This window comes from Camponotus vicinus, unplaced genomic scaffold (assembly GCF_025532165.1).
Source record: "Camponotus vicinus isolate PSW18456_S1 unplaced genomic scaffold, iyCamVici1.0 SCAF_2, whole genome shotgun sequence".
NCBI classification, from domain to species: domain Eukaryota; kingdom Metazoa; phylum Arthropoda; class Insecta; order Hymenoptera; family Formicidae; genus Camponotus; species Camponotus vicinus.
The window spans coordinates 2,905,600-2,924,684 of record NW_028141956.1 but is presented as its reverse complement, the minus strand read 5'-3'; the positions used below and the strand labels follow the sequence as shown (position 1 = coordinate 2,924,684).

Sequence of the window (19,085 nt, the reverse complement as noted above, 5' to 3'; positions counted from 1 at the left end):
AAAATTTGAATACTTGAATTTTAATTATGTTCATATTTGACACAAACTTCGTAATAATTGCTTTAATATTCTGAAAATGTTAAAAAAATATCTTACAAGATTTTTAAAAAGCGATTTTCATAAAAAACTTTCATAATATGTTCTCTCTCTTTTTCTATCTCCGGAATTTTTATTATATTTTTAAATTGAATCTTTGGCTTTTAAATTGAATCTTCTTTTTATTTTATTTTTGTGTAAAATTTGGCGTAAGATTTTTATACGAGTATGATTTTGAAAAGATCAATTTTATTTTATAGAAGAATTCTACTTTATAATGTGAAAATTATTGTATATGAATTTTTCCAAGATCGCTCTCGTATTTATTTTGACATTATTTATTATGCTAATCATATTTGTGAAATCGACTTTAGAAATCTTTCACGTGATAATCGTTAAAAGTTAATAAGATATTATGAGTAAATCGGTCGCGTCGAGAAAATCGGTGCATGACTTTTGCTTTCGATAAGTGAAATGGTGAATGTATGTGATACTCGACAACCGAGAGAGATTATTTTTAAATTATCGGGGATATGCCTGTTTGACAACGAATTAAGAAAAAATAGAAATTTTAAATGGCAGAGGAAATTAACGACACTTGCGAAACGAATTATGATGTGATGTGTGTAAAACAATTTTTATCTGTTGAGTCAAAATATGCGTAGCCATTATCAAATGGAAATGAAATCGCGATCGTGTAAATGAAACCAAATTAAAAAGTTAATTATTATCAACCAACAAAATTGATATCGTATTTCAACGAGATGACAACAAAATAATCTTGTGCTTTTTTCATAAAAAGAAATTCCATCATTCTCTCTATCGTTCTTATCTCACTTAACTGCGAGATGAAATGGCTTAATTTATTCGCGCTCGTAAAAATTCTGCAGATGTCACGAGAGCGTAAAACATTGTTAATTGCACGTAAAATGCACTAGAATCCATTAATAGCGCTCATATTGATGCCATTATATATCCGTTTAGTGAAATTTAAAGAAAAAAAAGCAAAGAGAAAGAGAGAGAGAGAGACATACCAAAAGGAATGGCGGAAGAAAAGAGCGAGGAGAAGATGAAGAACGAGGCGAAAGAAGGAATGGGGGTTGTGAACGCTGACGGGAGAAGGATCACTTGGCGTCGCGGCTGCAAGCAGAATAATTTCCCGCATAAGCACCAGTTTAATTATCATCGGAAAGCGTCCCGCTTAATTATCGTGTTTTGCTTCCTTTAAATTACGAGCCGGCAGGTGAGCGGCGGCGGCGGCGGCGGCGGTCGCGCTCTTTAAGATGGCTGTTTTCTCGGAGATTTAGAAACCTTCGTGAGAGAGCGAGTTCATTAAAGTTTATGCGGACGGTAATGCGCGATAAATTACGTGTCCTTCTCGTTCTTCACGTGAACGGGGAATCCGGATAAAGGTTGGAGGCGTGCGCTACCAGTGGATAATATTGAAATTGCACACCCCGGTAAAATTTATTAACTCGCAGTATCTCGCACGAGTGAGTCAATTTCTTTTCACTTTACGAAAATATAATTGATTATAATATAGCCATGTTAGGTTGACTCATCGCGCATTTTTATTTTTTATAAATAATGTGTAAATTTTCTGATAGCTTATAAAAAGTTTGTTATCTACATTTAAAATATGCTTGATATTTTACTCTATTTTTTTTAATGAGATTTATAAAAGTGATGGATAAAGAGATTAAGAATAATGCACACGTAAAAAGTGCGATAATGCGATAAATGATCTTAACTGGTAAAGATTTTGAATACTATATATATATATATATAGTATTCAAAATCTTTACCAGTTAAGATCATTTATCGCATTATCGCACTTTTTACGTGTGCATTATTCTTAATCTCTTTATCCATCACTTTTATAAATCTCATTAAAAAAAATAGAGTAAAATATCAAGCATATTTTAAATGTAGATAACAAACTTTTTATAAGCTATATATATATATATATATATATATATATATATTGTATATATTGTATATATTGTATATATTGTATATATATATTATATATAATAATTGCTATAACTTGCAGATATTGGATTGATGTTTTCTTTTGAAATTCTGCACTACGTATTTAATATTAACGTAAAACAAATTAAACATATGTGTTTTCTATTACATAAATATATACATATATGCACGTTATATATTAATAGAAAAGATAAAAGTTGTCCTACGATGTTACTTTATAACATTCAAATTATTCTGACAATTCAAAGCAGATAAAGAAATAAAAATGTACGATGTAAAGGAAAAAAAGAAATGAGATGCAGTTCTAGCGATTTGTTCAGAATGATTTATTACCATCACAACAGCCAATCGAATCATTGGATTTGTATCATTTGGACCCTGTATCATTTGAATAGGAATGACGATCTTTTACATATCACTAGGCGATAGTGGATCGAATCTTCCTTCAGACGTGAGATGTTTTCGCCCGGTTGCTTCGAAATCTGCATAAAAAGCATTATGTTTCGGGGAAAAATTCTTTCTATACTAAGCAAGATACTGAATATAGTATACATGAATATAGTATACATTTGCTCTTGAAAAAACGAGCATAATGTGAATAATATCTCTTAAAAAATAATGTACAATGAATATTTTTAAATTAAGCTATATATGCAAAAAAAATATCCTATATAATCTAATTTACAATTTATTTCATTAATATTATTAATTTTATTATAGAAAGCTTATACATATTATATTTTATTATAGAAAATTTATATTATATTATATCGATTATATACAAACATTTTTTGTATGAATTATATGTTGAAAAAAATAATTCATAAATTAATTTCTTTGATAATTTATATAGAATTAATCTTATGCATATATTTTAGAAGTAGATTATGATTAGATAATTAATATATGATTAATATATGATTAAGATATGATTAAATAGTTATTATTTTTGTATTAGATTATTATTATTTTAGTATTATTTTCATATAAATATTTAAACTGTCCATTTCTTTCCGTTTCCATATCTTCGAAGAAGTTAATTTTTGCTTTATTTAGAATATTTAAGGGAAACGTCTGAGAGTCTGCATTAAACAAATACGCAAGATTCGATCTATTCTTTCACGGCTATCAGATCTTTATGCTGCTAACAATGGCATAACACTTTTGAATCGGACGATGGTCTACAATACATCTCGTTAAGCATGGAAATTTAAATTATTCACGAAAGGGACGTTAAGTTTCTCTCCCTCTCCTCTCTCTCTCCCTCCCTCTTTTGCGGATGATATATCTTTTTTAATAAATAAAATATTCCGATCGATGTATCAATCGATGGAACTGATGAATCCGATTCAAAATTGAGTAAAAGAATATTGATGATATAATAAGGATAGAAATGAAAATTTCTTTACTTTTCTCATTTAATATATTTCTTTACTTTTTTCATTTAATATATATGTTAATAAATAATTGTGTTGCATGTGTGTGCGTAACTTATGAATAAAATAATTTCTAATAATAAAAGATACAGGTTTACAGAAAAGTAATGTCCCCAAGGATATGGGCTGATGTGCTATTCTACATTTGTTGTAATAATACATCGGAGCGTGACGGTTTTGTTTTCTCGTGGGGGACGAATTAATCGTTCGCATAATCGTAACCATTGCGCATTGCGTTATACTTTATAAAAGCCCGACGGGATATTTATGCTCGTGGGATGCGTTTGTCGTCGGATCATATCTCGACTCTGACACGTCACAATATTTATCAAACTCCAGTCCCTTGCAAAATATTTAATGTACAATTCCTTTCCGCTGAATGATATTAAATGCATAAATTAATAATCAGATATGATGTTCGAGAATTGTTTGAGAGATGTTTGCAAAAGCAGCACACTTATGTGTAATATTATATAAAATAAATTCTAAAGTATAATATTATAAAGTTTTGAAAAGGCTGTTATAATCATAACATTCAAATAAAAGTGATAGAGAATGCAAATTGAGCGATATATATAATAAATAATAATAAAAAAGATAAATATTTTAACGTGAAAATAGGAAATATAAATAATAAGAATGAATAATATAAAAATTAATTATAATAAAATACATAAACATTTTAAAATTCAAGATGCACATACACACATATATATACATTTAAAAATGAATTATATTACTAAACAATATACTAAACTTATACTAAAAATATTATAAAAATATTATAAAATATACTAAACTTATAATACTTACTAAAAATATTACTAAAAGCTTTAACGATTTAATTCAATCAGAAGATAATAGAATAATAATGTGTTAGACTTTATGATTATATTTATCGATCTAATTTGTATCATCTCAATTGAATATATTTAATTGACGATTTTTTTCTAGTTGAAATCGATCGAAATAACATGGAAAAGACACACACATACGCGGGAATATTCCGCCCAGAAATATTCATAATATTATCCACCGCGGAATCATAAAGTTAATGTCATTGAAATATTTATGAATGCTTTGCGATCGATATTTCAGATTGGGATTTGATCTTTCAAAACCATATCTTTATACATATTTTCATCATAGAAAGATTGTAACTATATACATTAATGCGGAAAGAAAATGTCTAGATATTTAATTAATTAAAACTGTTTAAAAATATTTAATGTTAATTATATATATATTTTTTTCAATATAAAATTTTATTAAACAATACACACATATTTTATACATAAGAAGCAAGGAGAATTCGTGTTAATAAAGCAAACTCGCACATATAGATTTAAAAATCAACATATTCGTGCAATTTTGAAACGTGCAATGAACAATATTGACAATCAAAACAGGCAATATATATAAAGTTATATATAATATAAATTTGTAATAATTTTGTATAAAAAATAAAAGTAAAATATACATATTATGTATAAACTATAAATATGTATAAACTATAGATAATAATTATATAAAAAATAGAAATAAAATTTGAAAACTAATCTCTAAATAGAAACAATCTTTATCTATAAATCAAAGAATTAAAGATATTAACAAAGACGTGATTAATTACTAGCGAGTAATAGAAGATAGATTTTTTTTACAAAAGACAGCCATTCGCAGAAGCATATCCGTTATGCATCAGGAAGTAATCCAATCAAACTACACATAAAATACATGTAATGATACGATATATAATGATTCAAGCGGAAAGTGCAGTTGAGCAGTGATGCGAGGGAAACGTTGGGTTTTTAAACGCCTGCGTTGTGTAGGACGGATTTACTGTCCATTCATAATTAGCGGTAATAAACTCAGAGATGTGGAAAAACCAGAGCAAAGTATCAAGCAACAATATCGAAATATATTCTCGAGAGCATAGTAATAAACATATTCATGAACCGGATACGATTTTCTAATAGTGAATCCAATTTAATTGACGGTATTGCATACGTAAACTATTCAAAATTCTATATAATAATAATAATAATAATAAAAGCATTAAAAATATTTATTTATTATTAAAATTTTTCTAAAAGGAAGCTATATATTACGCAAAGAATATCTACGAATTTCAATTAACTCCAATTAAAATTCAAATTCAAATAAGTCGTGAATTATATTAGGTAAATCTTCCCAAGATTGAGTGAAAAATGAGAAAGCGAGGAGATTGTAACACTACTTTTATGAAAAATATTGATACGATAATCGGTATAGACAGCTTGGCTTCTTTTATTTTCTTCTGTATATAATATGCGAGAGTGATCACGTTAATTTATGAACTGATGTAAATACGCTATTAAATTACCGTGCAGAATACGAGTAGAAGGAAAGCGTCGGCCTCCTGCTCGATTTTGATTAATTTGCAATCGCGTTCGATTTACGCGGTTTACCGCGTGAAGAATTTCAATTTCAGCGCCCCAAACGTGTCATCGACTAATGACTCGATTGCCGATGATTACAATGTATAGGCTCATAAAGAGCCTGCACACAAAGTTGCAGCCAATCGCAGCCGATTACGACAAATTTTCCATTTGCGGTTGACGCGATCCGCGGCTTTACTGAGTGGCGAGAAGTTAATTAAGGACTAATGACGGTTAAAATATTGCTTTAAGCCCAATATTGCTTTAAGTACAATATATATTATGTTCCCACGACGATAAAGCGAAAACGAAGAAAGTTAAATGATAGGTTTTCGAGGATCAGATAGCTACCTGCTAAAATTAACGGTTTTTATATACTTATTGAGTAAAGATAAATCATATCCTCCTATATTATCATCAGGTACTTACTGATATGTATTACAAAAAAATATTTAATTAATGATCGTAAAAATTTTCGTTAAGAAATCATTCGCATTTAATATAGATTCTATAGTATCATTAAAATGTATTTTTTATAATTTTTATATTATGATGGAAGTGTATATAGTTTTTGTTATAGTTTTTGAAACTTCAAGAATTCATTAATAGGGTCACGTCTATGTGATTACACAAGGTCACAGGTCGCTGTAAATAAATAGCGTTGTAAGATCGGCACGTTGTGTTGATATAATGTCGAGCGCGATCATCGTCCTTTTAGTTCACGCGAGAAAGCTCAACGAGCAAGTAGTAGTACGAATCGTTCCGTATGTCGCTAAAATATGACCGTAATAAATCAAGAGTTGCTAAAACGAGATCACTCTCTACGCAATTAATACAATTAGCGAAAATCAATTCTCGCGACTAATTATTTTCCGAGATTGACGATTCGTATTAAAACAAGGATTATATCGAGAAGCAGATACATATTTCATGCGACTTATTCATTTAACATAAGGTTCGAAACAATGAAGGAAAAAAATTACAAATTGTTTTGGATATTACATTTTTGCGAGGGCAGTAATTACTTCTTTAAAGATATTTAGCTTCGACATGTGTGCTTTAAATATTTTTTGCAAATTTAAGGATAACTTGCCAAACATTTCCAAATTAAGAGTAATATATAAATCGTAGTAAAAATCAAGTAATAAAAAATCATGACAAATCAATCACATATTTAGTAATTATTAATTTAAGAGAATATTCATTTAATAGATTATTTTGCATGAATTTACTTTGTAATAATACGTTAGTACATATATATAGTACATATTTTCAATGACGTTAATTTATCAATCGGTATTTAGCACTCGTCCTTGAGAGGTATACACGCGCTTCTCTTATTATTCACGCAACGAGACTCGACAAACAGGTACTGGTGTGAACTGCTTCGTCGTATTGTATCTCGAAATAGGCATCGTGACAGATGTAATTAGCGAACTCGCACGATTAATTAATTCTGGCAATTCGTAAGCGTGTCGAAGTTATTAAATTAATTATTTATCAAAGCGCGCAGATATTTCGCATCATTACTTATTAAGTCGATTTAAAGATAATTTATATCTTACTTTCTTTCTCAAAAACATGAAATAACATACAAATTTATTTAATCAAATTTAATGTAATGGAAAACCATGATATAATTTATTAGTTTATTAATAATATATTCATTTCGCGCAGGATTTAACATTTTCAAAGTATGTACATCAGGTATACAATGATTGAATTTTGATTGTAAATCTTCATACGATTTACATCATGTCTTAACTAATTTTTGCACGATAAAACGAGATTATTAATATCTCTTTTACGATTATTAATGTCGCGGATGTTTGATTAATTAGTATAATCATTAGTAATTCTTAATATTTGTTAATAGCATACATTCATCATGTTATCACAATACATACCATAATAAAATTTGTTACAACATACATATTATATAATTTATTCAGTTGATATTTATCACATGCAATAAAACAATTTATAATTCTTGTTTATATCATTTAAAATTCTATGTCAAATGAATAAGTCATACAAAATATCTGCTTCGATACATACAGACATTGTTTTAATAGTATTAAAAATAATTAATCTCAAAAAATAATTAATCATGCTAGTTGATTATTGCTAATTACAATAATCGCGTAAAATCAAAATTTACTATTCCATATGCAATATATTTCGAGAATACTAAATGAAATAAAAATATTATTAATGAACGGATATATATTATAGTTTGCTGCTACTTGAATTATTCATAATTAAAATTCATAAAATATAATAGTGTCTTGTCAAAATATAATAAAGTGCGTGTCATGTGCAATCATTTCAGAAGTGCCGTGTAAAGTGCCGTGTGTAATTAACTGTATTCTTGCGAGTGACTGTTTTGAGTGTCATAAAGGAACAGCAAAAAATGAGCCAGAGAAGAAGAGGAGACATCGGGCGACGGCGGAGCAACCGTAAGGTAAGTAAATTATAAAATTTAATTTTTTATTATATATATATATATATATATATATGTAGTGATTTTTATAGGATATTTGATTAGATTCTAATTAAGTCTCAGAATTTTTTCTATGCGTCATAGGGGATACGCGTATCACTTCTACGCTGAATATTCAACCAGAATTTAACCAGAAATGAACGTAGACACGATTGACCTCCTCCCTCACATACACCCTATCTTTACTACCGAAAATGCGCATAGGCTAACGATTCGCTATATTGAAAATAAAAATCTTGTTGTTTCATTTTATTAAATCTCTATCGACATTGGATTTCTATTAGCGCGATGAATGAAATAGGTTGAAACTATTAACTTTTGTTGACTTTCTTCGTCCTTGAAATTCATCATTCATTGTATCATATTCGGACGTGTAACATATTCCGTATCACGCGTGACTTTTGTAATGTTTTAAAAAAAAATTCGACACGCAGTTGATTAGAAACTTTATATTGAGCATTCGGTAGAATCTTGGAAAAGTTTAAAGAAGAATATATTTTGCGATGCGAATTTCTGACATGCAAGCTCTCTTTGCTATATAAATAGAATTTGTTTGTCAGATCTTTCGTAAAATCGATCTTGATTCCGTAAACGCACATGATGATGTCGTTCGTATATTTCGTGAGGAGATCTTTCATTTCGATATCGCTTTTATCCGTTGGCAATGTCGATAGAGATTTAATAAAATTCATAGCATGATCTGTGATATCAATGCAAACATGGGCTTGATCTTGCTGGATGAAAAGCAGAAACTCAATAAATTTATTATACTCCGCCATTTTTCTCCGTAAAGAATGAATAGATTCTGTAGAATTAAGAATTCATTCGAATCGATAAAAGTGAAACGACAAGAAATATGATTCAAAATTCTTAACAAAAAGGTTTTTAATGATCCCCAAATCGCGAAGCAAGATGGTCAGATTTATCATGGCGTAAAATCCAAGGTACATCCGGATTAAAATTATACATCTTGCGGATAGAACGAATCATATTCGATGAAATATAACTGATGCCATAATGCCCAATATTGGAACAAGCGGTATTTGAATGACACCGTATCTTTGAAAAAAATTGCAATTTCTATAGAGATAATGCCAAAAATTCCAATCGTCACCGACAACAAAAAAAGCTGTATTTAATTGCAATATATTTATAATTGCAAGAAGAATCTTATGAAGTGAAAAGAAAATTTATACAACATGCGAATATCCTGCATATGTCAGATGATGAGACATGGAGAGTGGATACCGTTAATTAAGAAATATATTCTAAATCTCTCTCTCTCTTTCTCTCTGTCTGATCAACTTATAATAAACCATGGAGAATCAGTCTATATTAATAAATATGTTAGTAATGTATATTTGGAAGAATGTCTGTGTTTGTGCACATATATAAATCCTGCTAAAAAAACTCACAAAAATAAAAAAATACTCCAAAAAAAATGATAAAAATGAGAAATTTGAAAAATTGATATGAGATCAATATAATAGAGATTTTTTAAAAACATTTTTTATTTACTTAGCGTATTCTTTTACCTTTATAAGATTTTTTTAGTGGGATTTATTATGTATTTTGTGCATGCTTATGCAAGAGATAAGAGAGTTAAACTTTGGAAGAAGTCATCAGCGCGTCGATCGGGCGCCGTCTCACCATAGAATAAATTATCAACGATCGTTCCTCGCTACGCAAAGAAACCGACAAAGAAAAAAGGTTTCGTGAGGTAAATGAGAAAGATGATGAGAACAAAAACTAAATTGATTATCCGTATCTAACAGGATAATTTGTTTTCGCCTTCGTGTGAGATAGGACTTCTTCTTCGAATTATCATCTGAACACATCACTATATCGATAAACAGTGACTGAAAAAGTAAACGATGTATTTAAATCTCGTTAATTTATTAATTTTTTATATACGATTAACGTTACAAAGCATATTGATACATTAAAATTAAAATAATCAGTTAAAATCAAGTTAAAATTAAGATAACACACTTTGTGAAAAAAAATATATATGTATGTATGTATATTTTTTTTCTTCTTGAAAACAAAATAATTTTGATTATTTTAATTCTCCAAAATATTAACAATCTGATATCAGTATTCAATAAAAAATAAATGCCGATGAGAAAGAGATTTTATAAGAGGTGAATTCTCTTCTTATATTTCCCATGAAGATTCACTCAATGAAGAATATCTTCAAATTGGTTATTATTTTTGCTTTCGTTTTCTTCTTCACATATGTGAGATTACTCGAATTTAACAAAATTGTTTATTTTTGTCTAGAAGTCTCTCTAATCTTTCGTCAATTTTATGATTTCCTAAATTATTAAAAATGTCTTTTTGCAATGTTTAACAATAGAAAAATATGATAAAAATTCAAGAGGAGAAATTGTGAATCTTGATAATAAAATATGAATTAACAATAAAGAAAAGTATTCCAATTAATGCGTATCTTAGAAATAATTATGAAATTATTTCGCGGAATAACTATTTTTTTTCAAATAATGAAAGAGCGATATATAAATATTTAGAATGCAATACACAAAAGGAGAAATCGCGCGTACGATTTAAACAAAAAAATTTCTCAACCCGTAGCACGCGTTCGGTCGAAACTGCGCATCAAATTCACGCAGGTGAATCGATGAGAAAGCAAGCGGAGAATCTTATAGGGTAAAGATGACGGCTTATCGTCTCGATCGTATAAATTGCCGCATTCCGATAGAAATCGGGCAGTGCTCCGATTATCTCGCTTCCTACGTTATCGCGCAAATCGCGGTTCAGCCCTTCGCTCCGGATCGCGAAATTCAAATTAGGTAATTACGTGAGCAACACGTACACGTCGATTTAACTCGTTTTTTAGGTTTCTCAATTTACTATGAGACGTATGTTTAACTCTTGAAAATATATAGAAAAATAATGGGTGATTTTTTATTTTAATAATAAGATTGTTTATAAAAGTGGGATATATATAAAAAGAAAAATATTTTATAAAATTTTACAGAATATTTTTATAAAAAAAAAACATTTTTTATAAAATTATTATAGAAAATAGGTTCTTTTCATATTTCTTCTTTGAGATTTATTAAGAATTTTTGAGAATTAAAATTGTTGCTCCTTTGTATTTATATTTAACATCAAATTTTCTTTAAATTATGTGCTGCTCTTATTATTTATTTTGTTCCCGCTATTAAAATATATTATATATTATATAACATTACATTAAAATATTATATTATATTACATTAAAATATTATAAAATATTATATTTTATATTCACATATACATTTATACATTAAATTGAACAATTATTTTATAACTACATGAATTATTCACATACTTAAATAATTGTAGTGCAATATATATAACATTGCACTATATACAGGAAATTCTTAAATAAGGAGCACAATTTGGTTTATCTTATTTGTTACATTTATCATTAATTTGGCAAGAAATATATTAGAATAATATATGTTTGAAAGCATTATAATATATGTTTGAAAGAATTATAAACATTGATACTATAATCCATTATAATTAGGATACATTTGAGTTGATTCTTTTTCGATAATTGCATTTTGCACGAATGATATCGAATTCAAGTGCAAGTTCTTAGTATTTTTTAATTTGTTCTCGATGAAATCCATGATAATATAACAATATTATACATCTGTCTGTTGTGCAACAAATATTATTATGTGCTCTAATTAGATAATAACTGGTATCATGGATAATTGACTAAAATTATTACGAAAGAAAATGTAAAGATAAGATATTATCAATAGTTAATAATTTATTGAATTATTAGATCAAACATACAATAATTGTATCTGCGATGTAATTGATCAATTATATGAAATATTAATAATTATGGCGATGTCATCCGTAGAAAGTACTTTTTTATGTAAGTTAATCATATATTAAGATAAATTATATTGATTCTATTTTCTCCAATGGGGTTCATTCCGGGAATAACTGAAGTCTTCCACAAACGACTATACCGTTAATTGCTCGAGCAAACGTAACAAAATTATCTTATCATGATAATAGCCGACCTTCGACTTGGAAGGAAAAATGTAAACGGGAGATTGTGTTAGCAAGAAACCGACGATATGTAAAAATAGAAGTACAAATTTTGCATGCAAAGCAAAATTATGCATTTTACAGCTCAGATATTTATATTAAAAAATAATGTATATAAAAGAATAATTTTTTTCTGCTTTGAAATGCATTTAATCGTAATTATTAAAAATATCGCATATAAAATACATATATACAAGTATTTAAAAAAATAGATGCGGTAGTGTACTGAAGAGGATTTATGTAAAAATGGAAAAATTAAATAATACAGGGAATTATAAGAAAAACAATTTATTCGATCAATATTCTCTTCATCAATAATAAACATATTTTTGGTTTTACCGATTAACACGAATCGCTCACTCGTGCTCGCAAAATCTCTCTTATCACTATCGTATTCTCTTACTTTTCTCTCTTTCTCTCTCAGACATATTTACGCGCGCATTTTCCATGCTAATATGGACATCTACACAAACATGTTAAAAGATTTCTACTTACTGATCTATCGATCACGATATCTACATATAAGTTTATATAATCTTAATACATACAGCACAAAATTGCTCAACCCGCGAGTTTAGTGTTGAACACGTGTCGCACTACAATATTCGCTAATTAATTATCCCGAGAAGACAATGTCTCTGCTCGTCGGTCCGTAATCTTCATCGCGAAACCTTCATTGGAAATACATTATATCGTTAACGATACGTCATAATCAGACGATTAGTCTAAACGCACTTAACTAGCTAATTCTAATGGTATGTTACAATCGAAGGACCAGGATCTCTGATAAGTTATGAGTTTTCGCGAATTATCTCGTCGTTTTATGCCTGACGATATAACTCGTTTCTGTTTTGTAGATTTTACAGAAAAGGAAACTCGATTACGCTATCAATCGATCAGGTCCGGCTTATGATATCTTTGGTCCTCTAGCCGCTATGATTGCCGGATATGCGAATTTCGTGCGAAAATTTTATCTTTGTCGCTTTTCGCGATTTTTTTTTTACTATCGTTCACACAGAGACGGATAATCTTTTGGAGATTTTTGAGAAATCGAATATATCTATTTGCACATAAAACTTTCGCAAGAACTTAAAACTTATTCCGTTGTGCGAAATTATGTATTTCGTTTCGTACATGGATCTCCAATCATATAGTGTAACATCGATTTTGTTTTTCTGTGCAGATAAAGTACAGCGTGCTTTTCATTGAGCTACATATTTTGTTTCCTCTCGCTTTCTTTAGCGTTAATACAAAAATAATCGCTTCCACTCATGCTTTTCTTTCACAGCGATGACTTCCCCCCTCGGAAGTATACTTTGATTTTTGATCATTAAATGTCGGTAAAAAGTATGTCCGTCAAGCTAATATATTCATATACATATACCAATAATTACAAAAATATAATAAGTGCGAAAGCAAGACATGAAGATATTAGATTCACAAGTAATGTTTAATAGAGTTTGAAAAAATATTTGATTAAATTAATAATAACATTATTAATTAATAATATTGATTCATAATTTGGCATAGAATATCATTGTTTTTCTCTTATTTTTCTTTCTCACTCTCTCTATTTCTTCTCTTTCTAAATGATTTTTTTCTGAATAATTTACGATTAAAAAACATGGATATATATATGTGTGTGTGGGTGTGTGTGCATGAAAACTTTGGCTTCGGTGGACTATGATACATAATAGACAAATAGTATTCACAATTAACTCAAAAAAGAAAGAGAAAAATAGAGCAAGATCTACAGTAGTATATTTTGTTTATATTTTATTTTGTCACATTAAGATCAGATATACTTTTCGATTGTAGAATAGAAATAACACATAAAAAAGTAGATTTGCAACAATTATAATTGATAATCTCAAATCAACTATTTTTCACTTTATTAATTGTTTCATGCGTTTTATGTTGATACTTTCCTGTTGTCACTGCCAAAATTCCTAAATTTACTTAAAACCGCATTTAATGCAATTTGTATTAAAGCTGACAATTAATCGTTGATATTAGAATTTTTTATTTTAAAAGTAAAATGTTCATAAAATTTGTAAAACGCGTAAAAAATGCATATAAATTAAAAGAATATTAAAAATAATTATTGTTATAGAGTTTAATACATCAAATATACGAGTGCTATTTACGTTTTTAAACGTAACTGCTTTAATATACAGTGATATTCAATAAATATGATATATAATGACACATCGAAAGAAAGGCACATTCAGGCATTATTAATATCGCACTTTACTTATCGTAATCTCACGTCGAGCGAATTGAATTTTTTCGTAACGATAAAAGAAATTAGTAATGCAAAAAAAAATCTTCCATTTCGATTTCATATTTTTTAATATACCGAGATAATTGTGTACTTTAATAAATATTATTTGAATATTTTTTATACATATAGTATGCACAAAGGGATTTCAAAAATATTTTTGCGAAATAATTTTCAATTAATGTAAATCTTATATAATAAATTTATTATTTTTAATTAAAAATCGTCTATTGGTAGACATTATTTTTGATAAAGACTGTGCAATTATTTTTTTGAAAAATAATAAATAATAAAATTGTAAAAGCGGCAATGTACAAATACGCATATATATATGCGATATCTTGCGTAGACAAGAAATATAATACATATGTGTGCGTTCAGAGATATATACACAGTGTTCTTTGTTTACCCTAAATTTCAGAGATATGCCTTAATAAATTTGAAATATTTTGGCTTAATTATAATAATTCTAATTGCGTCAGAAATATTTACTCTCAAGGCACTGTATATGTAGATTTTGATTAAACGTAACGAGAGAGAGATTGTCGGATTGACTGATTTATACAAATATCCGCACAGTGTGTATGTGTGTGTGTGTGATCGTGTGCTTTACACGCCATAATTATATACCCGAAGAAAAGATATCGGTGGTGATTTCAATGAAAAATATTTACAATTCTGTTTCTCTCACCTGAGAATAAGCGAGACTGGCTTGTAGAGAGACAGTGACCTTCAATGTGGCAGACGATCCCGAATTACCGTACACCTTGAATCTGTATCATGTAATCATGCGTGCAGTTGCGGCTGTGTGTATTTACATGTCATCGTTTTTCGCGATAAGACAAACCTATGTTAGCTTCATGATATGTTGGTTTCTTTCGTTTCGTTCTCTCAAAATGTATCCTACTTTGATGTGTGCGTGTGAGAAAGATTCTCGCTATTTTTATCAATTATCTCAATATCTATATATCATGTTCGATTTTGATACATCTTTCAAGATATTACAACACGTTGCTAGAGTTATAACTATTGAAATACAGCTCGTTAATATTTAAACTATTTATAAAACAAAAGGAATAATGCGAGATAATATCGCGTCTTAAGAAATTTATATTTGGTCTGATGAATATAATAATATAACATTTTGACATACATGATATTTTGACAGATAACAATGATATTTTGACATATCACGTGTGTTGTCTGAAGAAAGTAATCGGTATTTAGCGTTACATATGTAATATCAGGCCACAAAGTAAACGTAGAATCACTATAACAAGAGCGAAGTACTACGTTTTAAAGCGATTCCCATTGATACACGTGAACCACGTGTCAGTCATTCATCGATGTACATACATACAATGTGCGTGCAGCATTTCAATATATTAATCGCGGATGCACACGTGTCTTCACGTTACCTCGAAACGATGCACTTGTGATGGGATTCGTTGATCGCAACGAGTAAGTGCCATCTCCAATAATCCGCTTCGACGTATCGTGCATCATGATGTATATTATCACAATATCACAACAGTATCATCTGGACCAAAGATGACCAGTAATATGCATACAATTACAATTAGTCACAAAAGTTGAAAATGAACTGATCATTAATTTCTGGGATTTTGATTTTAAAATTATATATATTTATTTTTTATTAAAAATATAAAATATAAATATAATATAATATAAAATTATATATATTTATTTTTTATTAAATATAATATTTTATTAAATATATATAATATTGATGAAATAATAAAAATCCTTTTTTATGAAATTTCTTTCCTTTTTTTTTTACATTTGAGGAGAATTTTTAAAAATTAAATCTCTTTGGTGACTAACATAAGTGTACACGCATATTTGTTTTCGACGTATACCGTGAGGTATTCACGACGTAAAGCGAAGTTGAACATATTAGCGAGAATAAAATTGATTATTTCCATTTTCCACCGAATGTTTATAGCAGCAGAATCTTCTTTCCCCGAGATGTTATGAGAAGCTATCATTGTAAATTCAATCTTTTATCTTACTCGCGCATTAAAACACGCTCGCGTTACGTCCACCGATGCACTTGAGATACATTAGTCCTTCCAACGAAACGTCGGATTAAATCTACGCATGAAATCTCGCTTCTCCGGCGACCGATCTCACACAGCACGTATTTACCTTCGATGGGCCACGACGCGATGATGCTGATACGTATCGTGCAGGCGAGGGGGACGAGGGGGATGATCCGGTTCGAGGCACCGCCGCGTTCACGGACGAGACGTTCGTCTGTCAGGTGAAGGAGTCTCAGCTGCTGCCGGGTATCATACGATAAGCCGTCGAATGCGGCGGTACCGGCGATGAACGCCGGTTGCTGCCGTTCGGCTGCTGCTGAGGCGGTATCTGCAGAGAGCGATAGTCGAGCGCCGGCGCCGCCGGATGCTGACCCTCCCGGTGCCTTCGCAGATCGACCTTTCTCTGGAACGCCTTGTCGCACAGGCCGCACTGAAACGGCTTGTAGCCGGTGTGCTTACGCATGTGCGTGATCAGGTTGCTGCTCTGGGAGAACGCCTTGCCGCACACCACGCACTTGTGCGGTTTCTCACCTGTAACACGAAATCCAAGGAGATATCCGGGTCAGTGCGCTGTGCATTGCATTTCTCAGTATTTTAATTTGGGATATATATATATGTATAATTATTTAAAAAATACCGTGTATTTTTTAAATATAATTTTTAAGAGAGGGAAAGAGCGTATCTCGTAACTCTAAAAAGATCTAAAATAGTACTACTTATATGCATCAACAAAATTCACACGTTAATTTTTTGAAAATAAAATTGTTACTAAATATTTAATAAATATTATTTTAATATATTTATTACTTTAAATATATTTTCTGAAATAAAATTGCTGTTAATATATTATTAATAAATAGATATATACGTATAATTTTTTTAAAAATACCGTTGTAATTTTTAATATAATTTTCTAAAATAAAATTATTATTATATATATTAAATATATTACTTTAATATATTCTATATATTAATTTTAAAATAAAATTGCTACTAAATATATATTATTTCAATATATATTTATTATTTTAAATATATTTTCTGAAATAAGATTGCTACTAATATATTATTAATAAATACATACATACATATAATATATTATTAAGTATATACTTCTATTTATAGATTTAATTAATGCGTGCAATAATTTTTTCAATTTAATGTATTGTTATTAATACATATAAAATTGAATGTACCATCAATTATATGAAATGATGAAAACAATATTTCTGGAAGATTTTGCAATGTGTCTCGTTGACAGCGAGAAATATTGCAAAATCTTCCAGAAATATTGTTACGTTTCACCTAGTTATGAGTATTGTAGGCCGATTAATTAAGCATTTGCATTGATTGTCACAACGCACTGTAATTCGCGGATGGCATAATAAATTCTGGTCGAACGAAAGACGTGAATTACGAATGCGCGCGTTGCAAATTCGATTATCACCGAAGAAGACAACAGTCCGCAGTCTTGAATAATGAACCAAGGTTAACCAAACGCAACTGAATCAACCAATAAATCGTGACCAGTCGTGTGCGTGTCAATCGACGGTAACTAAAGCCTTTGTGGTTGATCTCGCCGAAGACTTACAACCAGATATTACAAACATAAAATACCTTGTTCAACAATTCGCTCAAGCACAATGTGCAATTAGTAATTATTCTATATGTAAAATAATCAATTAATAAAGCAACGTGCTGATAAATAATAAAAAAATACATCTGATGCAATCTTTAACAAAAATAAGTAGAGGAAGTCAATAAAAAGAACCATGAAATGTCATGTACAGTAGAAGATAATCGATTGCCTGCTATATATGTCGGATATACTATAACCTGTGATTTTTTTTTCAAACAATTTATAAATAAAATTCCCCGCATGCAAATGTTAGCAACGATACGTTATAATAATAATAACTAATCGCGCTATTAGAATTAATGATTTCATTAGTAAAAGCAGAAAATATCCGGTTAAATATGGTTTCGTTAGTAAAAGCGGAAAATGTCACGAGTGGCTATCATTTATTAACGTCAGCCGCATAATCTTGTACGTATCTTGCAATTGCTCTCGCGATATCGTTACACGAGAAAAAAAATCAACAACTTCTCTGTTAATCGCTCCCGCGAATCTTGACGTTCAAGAACGATCATCCTGCACGCAGATCGCGGCCTCGTACTAGACAGCAATAATAATAATAATAATAATAATAATAATAAAGAGAGTGACCCCACACACGCGCTTGTAAATTCTTGTCACGATCTTCTAAAAGTCCATCG

General features: G+C 29.5%; 1 protein-coding gene and 1 long non-coding RNA gene across 5 annotated transcripts in view; one reads left to right on the top strand and one right to left on the bottom strand.

The window, feature by feature from the left end:
- Window positions 1-19,085, top strand: part of LOC145966138 (uncharacterized) — a 67,683-nt gene that overhangs the window by 29,191 nt on the left and 19,407 nt on the right. The window lies entirely within an intron of this gene.
- Window positions 12,743-19,085, bottom strand: part of LOC145966136 (uncharacterized) — a 111,212-nt gene continuing 104,869 nt past the window's right edge. For all 4 annotated transcript variants that reach the window (XM_083089958.1, XM_083089957.1, XM_083089959.1 and 1 more), the window contains one exon: window positions 12,743-17,339. In XM_083089958.1, the coding sequence (XP_082946084.1) occupies window positions 17,041-17,339 (299 nt within the window). In that variant the 3' untranslated portion in view covers window positions 12,743-17,040. The remainder of the gene's footprint in view (window positions 17,340-19,085) is intronic.